Genomic DNA, 16,122 nt, shown 5'->3' with positions numbered 1-16,122 from the left:
AGATGAAATAGGCTAGAGATGGGTTTTTTTTGCTCATTTTTTTAATGAAACCATAGTCCCCATAATTCCTGCTGCCTCCTGTAGCAAAACAAACCAACAGCAGGATTAACATAACAAGAAAGAAGAGGTTTAAGGGGAAAAAAAGCAAGCTGGACATGAAAAATGTTCTGCGGTGAAGATGTGGCTGCCTGTGTTGCGTCCCCCAACCTCTGGATAAACACATCTGTAGTCCGCTGTCTGGAGGAGCCCACTCCCCAGCATGCAAGTGGCAAGCAGGAGGCGAAGGCCATTTGATAAATTGTATTGTATGTGGTGTACTAAGGTAGCACTAAGATTTCATAGCCTCTCTTCAGGTAAGATGTTCATACCATCCCTCTGTGAGTAATGTTAACGATTCTATAGCACCTGCAAAAATCAGGCAAGTCAAACCAACTCGCAGCACGCCTTGGCTAAATAACAACGTTAGAGAAGTAAAGAGAAAATGCAGACAGGCAGAATGGGAATGGACAAAGGACAAACTTGTGGTGTCATATGAAATTCTAAAAGAAAAGCAAGTTCCTTCTATTTCTCCAACATCGTTGCAACAAAGCGTCATAACCCAAGAGTCCTATTCAACAAACTGAATCCTGTCCCTTGATCTGTGAGCAATTTCTGTCCTTGTTCACAAACAAAATAAATGATCGGTCATGTCATCTGTGATCCTTCTCTACACTGTGACCCCTCTGCCTTGCATTGTTCATTTCACAAGGGCCTTTAAAAGACACAATTGCCAAACTAAAGCCTTCAATTATTACTTAAACATGAGAGCTATTTACAATGGATTCCATCTGACAGGCATTACATCTAAAGGACTTGCTGAAGGCTGTAGATGTCTGCCAGATTTGACAGTGTTGGTCCCACTATTTCATCCATTGTAAATAGCTCTAACGTTTCAAGTAATAGGGTTAGAGTAACAGAGGGTTGATGCTGTGGATTTGATGGTGATTCTAATCTAAATTACTATTTTTAACACAAGTTTTAGAGAAGGCTGTTTTTGAATAATCATAACATCTTAACTAACAAACGATCTTAACACACAGCTAATGCTGGAGATTTTAATTCTTCTTGATCACAGTTCACCATTTGACACAGTGGATCATTCTATTCTATTGGATCACCTAGAAAAGTGGGTTGGCATTAAGGATACTGCTCTAGGGCCAGTGCGTGCTGTAGGTCACAGTCTGTTGAAGTCAACAGAACCACATCATCTGCAAAGAGCAGACAAAGAAATTCTAAGGTCCCCAAACCGGAGACTCTCCTCCCCCCAGCTGCGCCTTGAGATCCTGTCCATGAATATCACAAACAGAATCGGTGACAAGGTACAACCCTGGTGGAGGCCAACACCCACCGAAAACTACCCACGACTTTGTGCGGAGTATACGGACACAGCTCTCACTTAGGTTACACCCAGTACCCCATACTCCCGCAGCAACCCCCACAGGACCTCCCGGTGACCAGCGCCTCTCCCCCTGGGCCACTCTGGAAAAGGAGAGAGTCCAACCCCTCTCCAGGAGTTGGGTTCCAGATCCAGTGCTGTGTGTAGAGCCCAACTATATCTAGCTGGTACCGCTCCACCTCCCACACCAGCTTTGGTTCCTTTCCTGCCAGCCGGGTGACGTTCCACGTCCCTAGAACCACTCTACAGTGCCGGGGGTCAGCATGCGTAGGTCCCTGCCTTTGCCTGCCGCCCAGCTTGCAGTGCACCCAACCCCAAGGCCTATCCCTGCGGGTGGTGGGCCCACAGGGTGAAAAAGCTAGCATGCAACAGTGAAATTTACAGCATCACAGTAACTCGTGACACAGTGTGATCTTTAAAACTCTGTGTGTGTATATTCACCGGGAATCCATTTTTGCCAGCAGCACTGAGGAGAAAATAAAACTTGTCGTGTCAAACTGTAAAACTGCTGAAAATCAGCAAAGTGTCTGTTTAAAGAGACTGGATATCAGCATTTGGCAGTTTCACTTAGTAACAGCCTGTAAATACCCACATTTGAACCCTACTATGTACATTATTTTGCACTTTCTTTGTGTGCTGCTGAGCTTTTGACTGACCTGGAATGCAGCTCAGTGCTACCATTGTTGTATTTGCTGCCTCTCTCCCACATGCCGTAGTCAGGCACCCTGTAGGCTCTTTCCACACAGAACACCAGGTTCTGGATGAAGGAAACCTGCACACAGAAAACACACATCAAACACAGGAAGGCACTGGGGATGTCAACGCAGACACCTGCATACACATAAACAGTATCTTACACATACACACACAAGTACTCATAGACCCAGTGCTGCAGGTAGTAAACATGTTTCCATACTGACACACAAACACAAAGTACATCATTTGAGCTGCAGCTATGCGCACACACACACACACACACACACACACACACACACACACACAGCCTTACACACACTTACATATATATATACAGTAATAGTTGACCTTCGATATTGATCTGGGGTGAGATATGTAACTGTCATTATAAAGGTTAGTAAAGCGGACGAGAAAGCTGATTCCTCATCAGCGCTCAAGGTCAAACTCAACCTGCAGCTACAGACAAGGTGTAATTAAGTAGTATAGTTTATAGTATATTAATAGGTGTCAACTGCCCATGGCACGACACTGAATGGACAGATATCACAACATCCATTTATAGCAACATTAAAATTATCAGCGCATCGCCCTTTCATTACGGACTCATCAGGAGAGTCCTTGATTTCATCACCAAACAAAACGGTGGCCTCTCATGATTTTAAAGTTGTAATTAGCAGAGTCATCACCATCGGGCCCACGCCGGCTGTGGAGAAAGACGCTGCGTCCAAGAGAGACATGTCAAAATCAATAGGCACATCTAGAAAAAAAATAAAAAAGAAGAGATAAAGCGTGTGAGGCCTTAAAGGCCTTGAATCATTAAAAAGACCTGAAAGTAGCAGTGCGTGCGTGTGTGTTTGACTGATGGGAGATTTAATCTAAAATGACAAAGCGGGGGAGGGAAAAAGAGAGAGATGAGAGAGTGAAAGACAGAGGTAGAGAGAAGCAGATGCAACCTGTGTAGGACTTAAATAGGCCATGTCTATGAAGGAGGGCAGGGAAAGAGGGAGCACAGCAAACGAGGCTGGGAAAGAGAGAAAGATGTTTGCCGACTCTCTCATTTGGGGGTTTTATGAGTGGAGTGATTAACGAGGGGAACTTTTAGTATCTTAATGGTATCTTAATGAATGTTGCTGCCCACTGGCCAAACCAGCCTCTCTGTCTGCCTGCCGGTACACAAGTGTCCCTGCCAGTCCTGAGCACGTGGGCACATTTGCAGAAGCACACTACATGTAGCTGCTGCTTTTACCCATGTGCCAGCAGCAGCACACACACACACAAAAAATGTATACACGTGTATTAGGTGAAAAAAACACAAGACTGTGATACACGCGGGCTAATGAGACGGTCCATTTCACGCTGCATGAAACTGAAAATGGCATCTGGAAGGAGGTCGATAGTGCATCTTCTCAGAGGACACACTGCAGCCTTCCCATACCACCTCAAGAAAAAGAAAACACTGCAATGCAGCTTCCAGCTCAGTCAAGTAAACGCCAAGGGGCTTCACAAGCAGTGACAGCTAACAACAAACTAATAAATGCTACCGTAATAATGTGATTATTCCAAATGAAACGCTTTTCAAGCAGCATTCAGTGAGAACACAAATCACAAGTCCTTTTGCTCACTGGATTGGATGTTTGTTAATAGAAGGATGGGGGGGTGCGCACAGACTGCTTGAGCTTGAATTACGCAACCTAATAAGCAGTGTTTAAACATGCAAATTAAGGCTGCTGCACAAACCGGACTGCCCTCATAAAAAGGTTACATTGACAATTTGTTTGCCATCAGGAGTGAGACATGCAGAAAAATGAGAGGTTATTAGGGAGTGTTTTCTGTAAACAAAGTGAAGACTGCATTCACTAATTGGTTAGTGGCAAAATGTTTTACCATGCCGTTACTCTCTTAAACCCAATCTAGGAAACAAATAGATTCCTTTACCACCGGCACAAATTCCACCACTCCGTGGCGGTAAGTAAAGCTGAGAAAGAGCAGACTATAAAAACTAACAGAATTAATGAAGTTCCAACTGCTCCTCAGGGCCACACAACAAACAGCACAGTGTGTAAACTTAACAGCCGAGTAGCCGAGTAGTTTTATTAAGAGCCAAACATAAAATAGACGAAAAAATGACACAGGACACATACATCAAACTCTGAAGAAACCATTCAAAGCAACTCTTCAGTAATAGTCTGGGTTGGTGTGCTGCCAAAGACGACGTTACCGGTTCGATTCCCAGGAGGACATTTAAGCCTCCACAATGAAATCATCTAAACGTTTCCCTGTTGAAAGTCAATTGAGCGGCTCAGCAAAAATATAAATGTGAGCCGAGCCATAAAAGTGAGATACTGTCCCCTGATCCTGCGTTTGTGTCGGCTCTAGGATATCTGTGGGGGATTTAGGGTACATCTAACTGGCTTTAGAAACCCTTTGGTCTTACTTTATAGCATCTGGTTGGATCTCCAGAAGGTGGCATCACATAATCTAAGATTGATGAATATCATTAGGTCCCACAATTTTTTTTCGTACATTTTCACAATAGGGATTTTCATGTGCGTGCTTACAGACTCACAAGGCGAAAAAAAATTTTTTCATAAATGTCAGAATGCAGTTTAGAGACTTAGAGACAAAATATGTTATTATGGACTTTAGCAGTGTGTCGTAGCGGTACTAAAGCATGCTAACGACAATGATTAGATGCTGATGCTTTTCACTATCTTAATGTTAACGTTTGCTCATTAGCGCTAAAAATAAAGTACAGCTGAGGCTGACGGGAATGTCATTGGTCTTGCAGGTATTTGGTCATAAACTAAAGTTTTGGACAAATTAAAATGTTGACCTGCTGGTGGCAAGATGAAAAGTCAAGGATCACCAAAGTCAGTAAGATTCACCCTACTGGGACCATGCATGTCTGTACAAAAATCCATGGTAATCCATAAAACAGTTGTTGCCATACAACCATTACAACATTTTAGTCAAAAATACTGTCAGTGGTTATTTGAGATGCAATTTAACTGGTTTTCACTCATTTGAATCTCTAAATATATTTAATCTGAAATATATACAATAAATTTAAAATTGAGAATAAGACGAAAGCAGCATTCTGCACAGGAGTTTTTGTTCATTGTGTAATTATCTTTACAAGAAACAAAGTTGTTTAAGATGGATACGGATTGCTGCTGGTGGATTGGCTAGAAAGTCAGACCAATAAGCAGGGCAGGGTGTAAATCCCCAATGTCCAGAATCGATCACCTTGGCAGTCATTTTAGCATCTTGTTTACCTCATCTGTGTTGTAAATGATCTGCAGGCCAGAGCAGATCATCTCCACCAGATACAGCAGGAACAGAGAAACGGCATCGATCTAGAGCAACAACAGAGGGAAGGACAGAGAGGATGAGATACCATTAAAAAAACATGACACACATAGTACATAGTGTAGAAACTGAGATGTGAGCTTTATGTTAGCTATTAGGACTGGCATAATCAATACCGCAATTAACTTCAAGGTAAAGTTGTTGGATAAGAAATGAATATACGGTACGTGTGTAACATCTATACAGCTTAGATGTCTTTGTCACAGGCATTATTATTTAGATTTTCTATCTAGGTCTCTTGATGTATTGACCACCCTTCACTAGGACTGCAGTCTCCATCCAAACGTTATACACCAAATTGACCTCTGTCAATACCATTGACAGGTGAATAAGGTGTTTAAGTGCCAATTTAATGCATATCCACCTCTGAAGGGAAAAGTCAATTTTCCAAGCGTACATGCGCACCAAGCAGAGGGACAAAGAAATGAAACATTTTTATGGGCGTTTTATTTTTCCAAGACACTCAAAAACAAAACCTGCCACTAAGAGATCGATTGGCCAATTTGTTCACCCCGTTGTTCATTTTCATCTTCAGCGAGGCTCGCTCCTCATTGAGTTTCTTCCCTGACCACAGCCAGTGAAATCATTTTCAATATTGTTATACAACAGATATGTGACCAGAGATATAATAGCAGAGTAGTGTGGTGGGACTTTACCTTACAGTCTTTATAGCGTGCAATAAAACCTGTCTCTTTAGCCTTAAGACACTTTTAACCTTTGTAGATATGCTCGTTGCATCTGGACTCATTCTCATTTAATTTAGATGGACAGCTAGTAATGCACGTATCCAAAACACACCCACACACATACACATTGTGTATATGGAAATATGTTAAAAAAAAAAAAAAAATCATTTCATTCTTTCAATTGCCTCATTTCTGCAATTGTCTGCTCGCTGGCTGACCTGCAGGTGGTGGTAGTCGCTGTAGGAGTGCACCTCGTCACCGGTGTCTACGTTGAATACTGAGTGCAGACACTTGGAGGGGCTGGGATCCTGTTTAAACTGCTCCACCTGGTAGCGGGACACATGGAGACGGAGAGGAAAGGATGAAGGAAGGTGAGCAGTGAGCAGAGAAAGAGAGAGAGATTCATTTCCTTGAACACATTCAAAAACACATCAATGGGGACCCTGTATGCTGAGTAAATGCATGGTAATGAACTTTCCTAATCTCTGCTGTAATGCCTGTTATGCGCCAATGGTTGTATTGTTTTTGTTGTATATTGAGGCTACCTCTCTTGACACTCCTTTTAGTGCTTGCACTTCAGCAGACTCGTCCACTCCTTTCAGCATACAGTATTCACCTGTTTTAAATGTCATCTGCAACTTACACTTCTTTCAGCTCCTTCACTTCAACCAATACTTCAACTACTTTTGGTGCTAACACACACCGTTCTTTCAGCGCTCCTGTTTGAAGTGCCACTTCAACTACTTTCAGTGCCTCAACTGTATCTATCACACCCATTCAAATACAGTTCAAACGCTACGAAGATTCAAACTTTCAAGAGATTTGAGGCAGTTCCAAATATTTTCACAGCAACGTTTCAGCAGAAATGAGCACACATACAAGTGCCTCCAGTGGAACTATAACCCTGACATTAAGGCAATGTTCAACTCCCTGAAATGCACTCTCAACATGTCTGTCCTGTGAGCAATAACCCAGGCAGGTATACTGTACAGTTCAATTTATTTATACAGTGCCAAATCATGACGTTATCTCAGGGCACTTTTCATGTACTGCAGGTCTAGAGCGTACTCTTTATGTTCCACAAAGAGATGTAAAGCCATAGTAACGACAATGGTCGTTGTAATAATATTGATTAAAAAAAATAATAATAACAGCATAACAGCAGCATAACATTGTCTGCTCTGAAGCCAGTAAGAGTCACATTTAGGGCAACCAAACAATGACTTGGTTTACAATAAAACCCTGAACAACGTGTTGGTCGTGTTTTGTGTTCGGTGGTTTGTTTGTGTGTGTGTGTGTGTGTGTGTTTGCTGCATTGACTCAACTGCACGGCAAATTACGGCTGGGCCGGCAGCCCCATCGTGCAGAGTTATAAATAATTGGCCCTTTGTCCCATTTTTACCTCGTTTGTTTCTCTTCTCTCCACCTCTCTTGGTGCTCTCTACATCATCGAGCCCCCCCCCCCAATCCATTTTTCTCTTTCTACCTCCCTCCCTCCCTCCTCACCTCTCTTCTCCCAGTACTTTCTATTATTCACTATTCTTTTTCTTTGTTGTCCCTCTTTGTGTCTTTATCTCTTTTTCTCAGACTCCCCCTTTTTCATCTTGTTCTTTCCTCTGGCACACTACATCTGCCCACCTCTCTCTCTCTCTCTCTCTGCTAGTCAGGTCATATTGGAGACCCTCTGTCCCAGTTTTACTGAAACTGTTCCACTTCCTGCCATCCCACAGCGGCTAATGTGTGTGTGTGTGTGTGTGTGTGTGAGTGAGAGAGAGAGAGAGCTACCTCTGTCAGTAGCTAACAATAGGTACTGCTGTTTATGTTTCTATAAAACCTACTTCTGTGTAGAGGTCCCTCTGATTGTCGCTCCAGCAGAGCCACAGTGTCAAGTGGCTCTGCTCTCGGGATATTCTGAGAGGCCCCAGATCTCGCTTATTGTTTCGAGTGCTGCAATGTGCCAATTTGTGCTTAAATTAGTGAAACACTTCTGCTGCTCTATACAGTAATAGGACATTGTACTAGACCGTCTTCATGCATTTATTTTACATCTATTGCAGACACAAGACTTGTGCGTCTCTCAAACCAATTACCAGTCCATTCCATGAAATTTCGGGTTGCAAAGGAGATACATCTGATTTTCCAACTGATGCTTAAGGGGTAAAGCCACTGTGCAGCAGTAGTTCAGAGAGCAGGATGTCAAGAATAAGACATAAACACGTATCTTTTAGCTCTATTTTGGTCTCCACCAACTCCTGTGGGATGTACATATGTGGCTGTTTACCTGCTAAATGCTCCACTGCGCTCACCAGCTAGTTGTTAACTTTGTCTGTCTGCCATTTGCTGTTGGGCAGGTAGCATACAGTGCTTTTCAGAGCGTTTTTGTTGAAAAACTGCTGCCTGCTCTGGCCGGAAATGACACTGTGAGAGCAGTGAAAGTGAATCAGAACAATAAAGTGGCAGGCTGTGAAACTGAATGAGTTAACCTGTGCTAAAATGCTCCGGTGGCCTAAACCTGAACCTAAACATGTTGGATATAGGACCTGTACCCTGGTCTCCCGGGTCAAAGTCCAGTGCTTTTGGTTGCCTGAGAAAATGACGGCATTATACCCTCACATCTTCTGGCTCTTGGGGGATTCCAGACAAAAAAATTAACCCTACTAACTGACAAAGTTAATTTTGCTATTGGTTTGTCCCAACTAAAAAACCTTTTCACTTGAGAAAATTCAATAGCACCTCAGTCTCCTATACACCATACTATAGACAAACAGTGGGGCCCAGCTGCTATATTTGCTCTGTGATATTTGCCCAGCAGTGGCCCCGTGTCACGTCTCCATTAAAAACGCCATGTTCTCCGTAAGTGTTGGAGACGGGGCTGTAACAAACGCTGCTCTGTGTAATTAACTGTGTAAACGCAGCTTTGTAATTAAGACACAGGAAAGCTCTCCCCCAAATTAGGTCGTCAAGGTCGAAGCAAGATGAAACAGAATGGCTTTCAAAGGCACACACTATGCACGTGCACATACACACAGTGACATAGCAGGCTGTTCTATTAAAAAAATGTTGTTCATGAGGAATAAAAAAAACAGCATACACAGGACATCTCTGGTTCTGCTATGGGTACATAAAATGGTGTGTTTTGCCATTCTTCATTCACAGCCTACTCAAGTGCACGCATCAGGTTTCCTGCAGGCGTGGCGTGAAATTTCCCCCTTTGGAGCAAAAGTCTTTGTCAATTAACAGATTGCCGGTTATTAAGCCCTGAGGACTGAAGCAACTGGCTGCCATTGTCATGTGTTGTGTTATGAAAGAGGAACCAGATGTGTCCAGCGCTCCAGCTCCGAGAGGCTTTGATGCACAGCAGCACAGGAATACACCTTTGATCTGTAATACAGTGTGTAACTACGGGGTGCTTTTACGCAAACACGCAGTGTGAAAGCAGGAGCTGAGTGGAGGCTGGCTTTAAAACTCACCTTATCAGCCTGTCTCATGTAGCAGTAGAGGATCCCTCTCATGCACTTGATTGCAGAGTGCTCCAATTCGTGGGTCCGCCCCATATCGTCATCGATCCGTCTGCGTAGCGGGGTAAACAGGGAGAACGCATGACGGAAGGACAAACAATGTGTGGATGAATACATGATGAACATATGATCACCATGGTAACTGAAACTGAAACTGAAACTGGTTTGTTCCAACTTGGCTCTTACTGTCGTGTTTTCTGTCAGCACGTTGCTGGTGGAGCAGCCAGATCTCAGATGCACATCACAAAGGTCACGCTAATAATGACTTTGGGTATCAACGGAGGAAAGTCACTGAGGTGAAGTTTGTTTAAATTCCAGTGGTAAACGGCACATTAATCACACTGCCTTTTAGACGTGACCCTCGACATCAAAAACTGATTGCAGGCAGAGGATACAGCAGGCAGCTTTTCATCCTTCTTGTTTTTAAGTACTTCACTGGGCGTTCATTACCGGACTACGAGTATTCAACATTGCATTATGCATGAGGTGATCCAACGCTGACCAGGGGTCACAGTAACATACCCAGCTCTTCAAATTTAATTACAATTAATCAGGAAAATACAATGGGTTAGACAACTACAAGAAAATATTAGAAACGCTTCTTAGTACTGGAAGCTGACAAACCACACCCCCATTAAAAAATGGATAAAAATTACAACAAGTAAAATATAACAAAATAAAGAATAAAATGTGGCGGTGCAGGGTGGCGGATAAAACTTATCATGTCTACTTAGAATAGGAGTTTGTGGCAAATTGAACTGCCAGTCGTGTCATTGAATCTCTCTCTCTCACACACACACACACACACACACACACACACAGCAGCTGGGCGTGAAGTAAGTAATGGCACTAGCCAAGCCTGTCAGATGAGAATTATCTTAATTAAATCCCAGTGACAATTCTAATAGGAGGCAGCCATGACTGATGACTGGGATCTGCCGCTGGTCACATCACTGCAGTACACTCTATTTTTACCCCTCTCCTTCCCTCTGTCTTCCCCCCTCCATCTCATTTCTTCACTCAGTCTTTCTCTCCATCTCCGGCTTTTTCCCCCTGCCTCTTATCTCCCCATTCGCTTGATCTCTCCCTTTGCCCACCTCACTCTCTAACTGTCTCCCCATATCTCCTCCTTTAGTATCGCCGTATCTTCCCTTTTGCTCTCTGTCTCCATCCTCCCAATCTCTCTCACTCTCCACATCTTTCTCTCCTCTCTTCCTCCGTCCTATTAGAGGCTCGTTCCGTGGAATTGCTCTTTCCCTAGAAACTAATCGCCGAGGAATGCGGGCATCAAGTGCAGGGACACTTTATCAAAGGAGTTTGGGGCCTCAGTGAAATTCTAAACTGTTCTCCTTGAATCAATAATCCCGGTGTGTTTAAAAAGCAAAGCCCTCAAATGACAGAGGCAGATTAGAGGACAGGGTCAGTAAGCGTGAAACAGAAGAGAGTGGAACAAAACCAAAAGTCGAAGAAGAAGGGACACTGGGGGCAGAAAGCTGTAAACCGATGTAAACAAGGATTCTTGGTCTGTTCTGCACATAACGCTGGATAAACACACCATAAGTGATCTATCCATCCATCCTTTTACATCACTTGTGCTGTGGTGCTGGAAAAATGTAATATATTCTATTGTTACTGCACACGTCACGTCTCTCTCACAAATCATGTGACAAATATACAAATCTCCGCTGCAGATGATTTTGTAAAGAATACAGTAATTTTGATGTAGCTATCCTTTACTGTGTATAGCAACAAGCAAGCACTGCCAAAATGACTTAATGTGTTCACCACCTCCACCTACACACCAAGAATTTAGGTTTTAGGACGTCCGTGGTTTATCAGGCCCAAGGTACACCGTCTCTTTTCGCTAAATTCCTCCCCCAAACATCGATTCCGATCGTAGCTTAGTAACCGTAACAAGGCATGACAGGTCTGTCAAGCTTTGGATTTCTCCCAATGTTGAATCAGTGTGCATGGAGTTTGAATTGTGAAAGTAAGTAGATACTTTACTAGCTAGCCACAGCTGCTAAGATCTGCGAGCTACTGTTGTCATTTCAGCCAGCAAAATCGGCTGGAAATGAGAAGCCTGCTTTTGGCTTCCTCTGTGTGAAATCAAGGACCCATTGTTTGGAAAATATAAATATATAAAAGAATTGCATATGTGCCGAGTGAGGACGGAAAGCTTGACAGGTGAGCAACAGCAGCAAAGGGTGCTGCTTAGTGGTCAGGTAGTGTTAACCTAAAAGCTTCCACTCGGGGTTGCTTAAGTGTAAAGTTGCTACTGGACCCTGGGACGGACAAGGGTCGGCTCGAGCTCTTTAGGGAGTGGCCCCCTAAGGCGACACATATTGCAGCTAAAGATACATTCAATTCTGCACCCATGAAACACATCCTGCATGGTTTACGTGTGAGAGTGCGAATGTGTGTGTTTTGTGTACTAACCGGTAGGCGATAGCCAGGGCCCAGGCACCGGCAGCACAGTACAGTGAGTCCCGCACCTTGGCCTCCTTGCAGGTGGAGCATGTTTTGACCGGGAAAAGGCCAGTGGTGGGACTCTGGTAGTTCAGAATGGTTGTCTTGACTAGATGGAAAGAGAGAGAGAGAGAGAGAGACAGTGGAAGTGGTGACGCAAGAATTCTTGCAAAACTGGCAATGTTGTTATTATCTACTCACACCCACATAATTGAAACACCGGTGAAGAAAGCAGCTGTAACACAACAAGCACTGCTCCAAAAGCCTTACACAAAACAACTGAAGTGGCCCTTAAATTACTCTTTATGCAGCTAGTGCAGCTTAATGCACACGCTCCGAAAACAAACAACCGCAAACAAGTCCAAAAGGCTGACATTTACACCACTATTCATTACTAGTCTTCACTGAGCGTGCTGTTTTCGAGAGCATACACACTGTGCACGACCTCCTTTTGTCTGTTTTCACTCCTACACAGAGGTAATGTACTTTCCCCACAAGCATCACTCCCATCACACCTAAATCCATCTCTACCAGACCCAGTTTATAGATAATCATGTGTCACAGTGGAGCCATTTCATTCGTTTTGCTGTGTGAACTGGGCACAGAAGCAGCCCCAGAGTCAAACAGGAGTCATACAGTAATGGACTACCAGCATGTATTATCTTTACTTATGCCTTTTTTTTCCCAGGCTAGTCTGGTAAAGTGTGGAGATATAATATTTATCCAGCTCTCCGAGCTCTGTTCTTCCGCTGGCGCTGCCTGACCTGCGACCTTCCTCAGGTTTTGCAGCTGTTGCCACTCCCTCATCATTTCCTCTGAGTTCCTCGTATGGATATTCTGCCTCAAATAAATTAAATTAAATCAAATTAAATTATGTTAAATTCAATTTAGAAAAAGGCTGGGCAAAGAATTTTGCCTGACATTGTTTTTCTTTGATAAAAGATAATATAATAAGGTAATTTGGAGCAGAGCTCTTTCATTTTGGTCATGTAGACATCTACAGTATACACTGCGAGAGAATAACAACAGATGCCTCTTCAAGTCAAACCGTGATAAGTGTGAATGGCTGCAACTGTCAAGTAATGATTCCTGGAGGATTGCTGCACAAGCTGACAAGAGTCACTTTATGTTCATGTCAATGTCTTGCAAGCCATTGTCAAGGCAGACATGGAGTGTGTCTTATGTGCACATACTGCACCACCAGTCACAGACCTAACTTTGACTCACATGAGGGTGAGTAGATAGGCAGCATTTCCATTTGGGTATAAACTATTTGTCAAAGATCAAGTATTTAGGTATTTCAACTAGAGAACCAGGGATTATGTAATCTTCTGCCCTTCTGAAACTCACATATAACACTATGACCTGAAGTCTTTCTCTACTTCTGCACCAGCATCAGAGGGGAAATGAAGAAATGACCCACGGAAACTTCCTCATGTGTTGCGTGTAAACTTTAACCCAACATCTTTGCTCTTTGAAAGTTGCCTGAGGAAAACCTGCACATGCTAATGCCTTGATAATGTGAAATTATACAAAATCTGATACTTGGCTAAAACGTATAAATATTACTTGCAGCATGCACATTTACTCATCCAGAAATGTTGTAAATGAAGAAATGTTGGGTGGGTAATCGGAGAACACGTTTACATGCACTTTACAGTGGTAACCTGGTTACTGTTAATCCGCGTATACATGCAGCGTGTCAGTAATTCAAAGTCTCACCTACCTCCAACCTTATTTCAGAAGCATGGCTTACTTATTGTAAAGCAATGAAAGAACAGACAGACAGACAGAGCACAGCTTTTCCTCACAGCGCAAAGGTGTCCAAGTTTAACAGATCGTCAAATATTTAGTGGTGGAAATCCACTTATTTCATCTTGTAGAGGCTACTTTGTGTTGGAATTATTTTAAAATCGAGAACACATCGTAATTGTAATTGTAATTACCTTAGAAACCCAGTTATGGCATACATGGCCAAGAAATCTGCATTCTCCAGGAGAAATGTAGCTGGGGAAACTAGATTTCTCTTATCCCCTACCCCTATTACAGAAACCAGGTTTCTCGTTTATATGAGAGAGGAGAAATCAGCTTCCTGGAGAAAGCCGACTGTCACCCTGTTAGTTAAGTGCTTGACTTTGTTGATCCCCTGACTTTGAGCTTCACATTTTTGTTTTTTAGAGATATATCTTGACTATCGATAGAGACATTTATGTTCCCCTCAGAGTAAATAGTATTAGCTTGACTTTTTCATCATCAAGTCAAAGGATTTCTCCACTACCTGCAAAACTAAAAGACACACACATGTTGGCTATGCTGATTAGCATTTAGCTCAAAGCGCGCTATGCAAAAGTACGGCCTAACAGCCGCGAGCATAGCTGTTAAATCTTAGTTTTGTTAGTAATTTAGCTGTTTGTGCACTTCTTCTTTTCTTATGATCTATTGCCCTTGCAAATCTCAAAAACAGGATTAAATGTCTAACACCAGACTGTTGGTCTTTAAATTGTAAAACAACACAGTGCCCTATATTAATGTGGCGATGTGCAGGTTTTAGACATCTAGGTTAAAAACTGGGCTACACTAATGATTATATTGCAATATGAAGTAGCCATTATATATAACCTAGACCTCTAAAACTATGTTTTCAGTCAAATGAATCTCAGGTGTCCTGACTTCTTAAGACAAAAACAATCACCATATCAGTTGGGATGTGGGAGCAACAGCAAAATAAGTGTAAATCATTACTACACCAGTAATGCCAGCATCAGCTACTATAAAGGGAAAGTACCAAACTCTAATTATTTTGGTGTTACCAGAGTGACTGAGAAGCTCTACAGAAGGTAATAAGCAAGGCCATTTCTTTGGAAATACGGGAGACATTTTTGCAGCTGGGTTGTGTGACTGTGAAAGTCCGACTGCACTAAATGGACGAGCGAAGATAAACTAAGATGGTTCCAGTTCACCAAAGTTCATGCTCAGCATTAGTTACTGAAGACAGAACAACAGATGAGGGCTCTTAATACGAACAGATTGCAGCCCTCCAATAATATATGCTGAAATATTACATACTCAAACAGAAGGCCTCCAGGAAAGTAATTTATCTGTTTCACACACTCACACATATATACACACACACACACACACACACACACACACACACACACACACCCACCCTCCTCTCCTGCAGAGGTCCCCTCACTGATGACTAATCTGTCTGGAGGGATCACTTCATTCTTCATCAGAACATTATGCCGGTGCAAATGAAGGGGACATCCATTCTGCACTGTCGTTTGTTACAGAGCAGAAGAGAAACGGAGAGGAAGAGAGTGATGGAAAGACAGACGGAAGGAGACAGAGACGAGGGAGAGAGAGATGGAGACGACGTGTGTGTGTGTGTGTGTGTGTGTGTGTGTGTGTGTGTGTGTGTGTGTGTGTGTGTCAGAGGAAAAAAAAAAAAAGAGGATGTGTGTGTGTATCTATGAGCAAAAAGAGGGAAAGTAATGGGCACTGGGAGAGAGACAGGGGGGCGGGAATGTTAGTCCAGCTCTCAGGCATCACACAAATCAAGTACACACTTACATGCAAGCACACATGAAAACACAGATTTGTATTACTACAAATATACTAAGTAACTGCATTTGCAAAGACAAATATCCTTTATTTATTCATTTTTGTGCCTTTGTAAGGACACTTGGTCTCTGCATAGAGTAAACACACATGGTTAGACATACAGACACACACACACACACACACACACATATACACACACACACACACAGCAATCCCCTCCCAATTCATCTGGATTGCTAACCAGTAACAGGACAGTGCCTTTGGGTATAGGCTCATTTTTGACTGCGGCTGCATTACAGTGGTAGGATGTGGAAGGCTGTATTGGTCATCACGCTCATCAGAAACAACTGTATCGCACACAGTGTTGCCTGTCCAGATAACC

The 16,122-nt window shown here is 42.9% G+C and overlaps 1 protein-coding gene across 1 annotated transcript in view; it reads right to left on the bottom strand.

Moving 5' to 3' along the window:
• The window catches only part of phkb (phosphorylase kinase, beta), a 93,311-nt gene that overhangs the window by 68,259 nt on the left and 8,930 nt on the right, over positions 1-16,122 (bottom strand). The window contains 5 exon segments of the mRNA XM_070916845.1: positions 2,092-2,207; positions 5,407-5,487; positions 6,405-6,512; positions 9,657-9,756; positions 12,144-12,282. Coding sequence (XP_070772946.1) covers positions 2,092-2,207; positions 5,407-5,487; positions 6,405-6,512; positions 9,657-9,756; positions 12,144-12,282 — 544 coding nt within the window.

This window comes from Enoplosus armatus, chromosome 1, assembly GCF_043641665.1.
Source record: "Enoplosus armatus isolate fEnoArm2 chromosome 1, fEnoArm2.hap1, whole genome shotgun sequence".
NCBI classification, from domain to species: domain Eukaryota; kingdom Metazoa; phylum Chordata; class Actinopteri; order Centrarchiformes; family Enoplosidae; genus Enoplosus; species Enoplosus armatus.
Note: the sequence above shows the minus strand (reverse complement) of the source record. Positions and strands in the feature narration are given on the sequence as shown.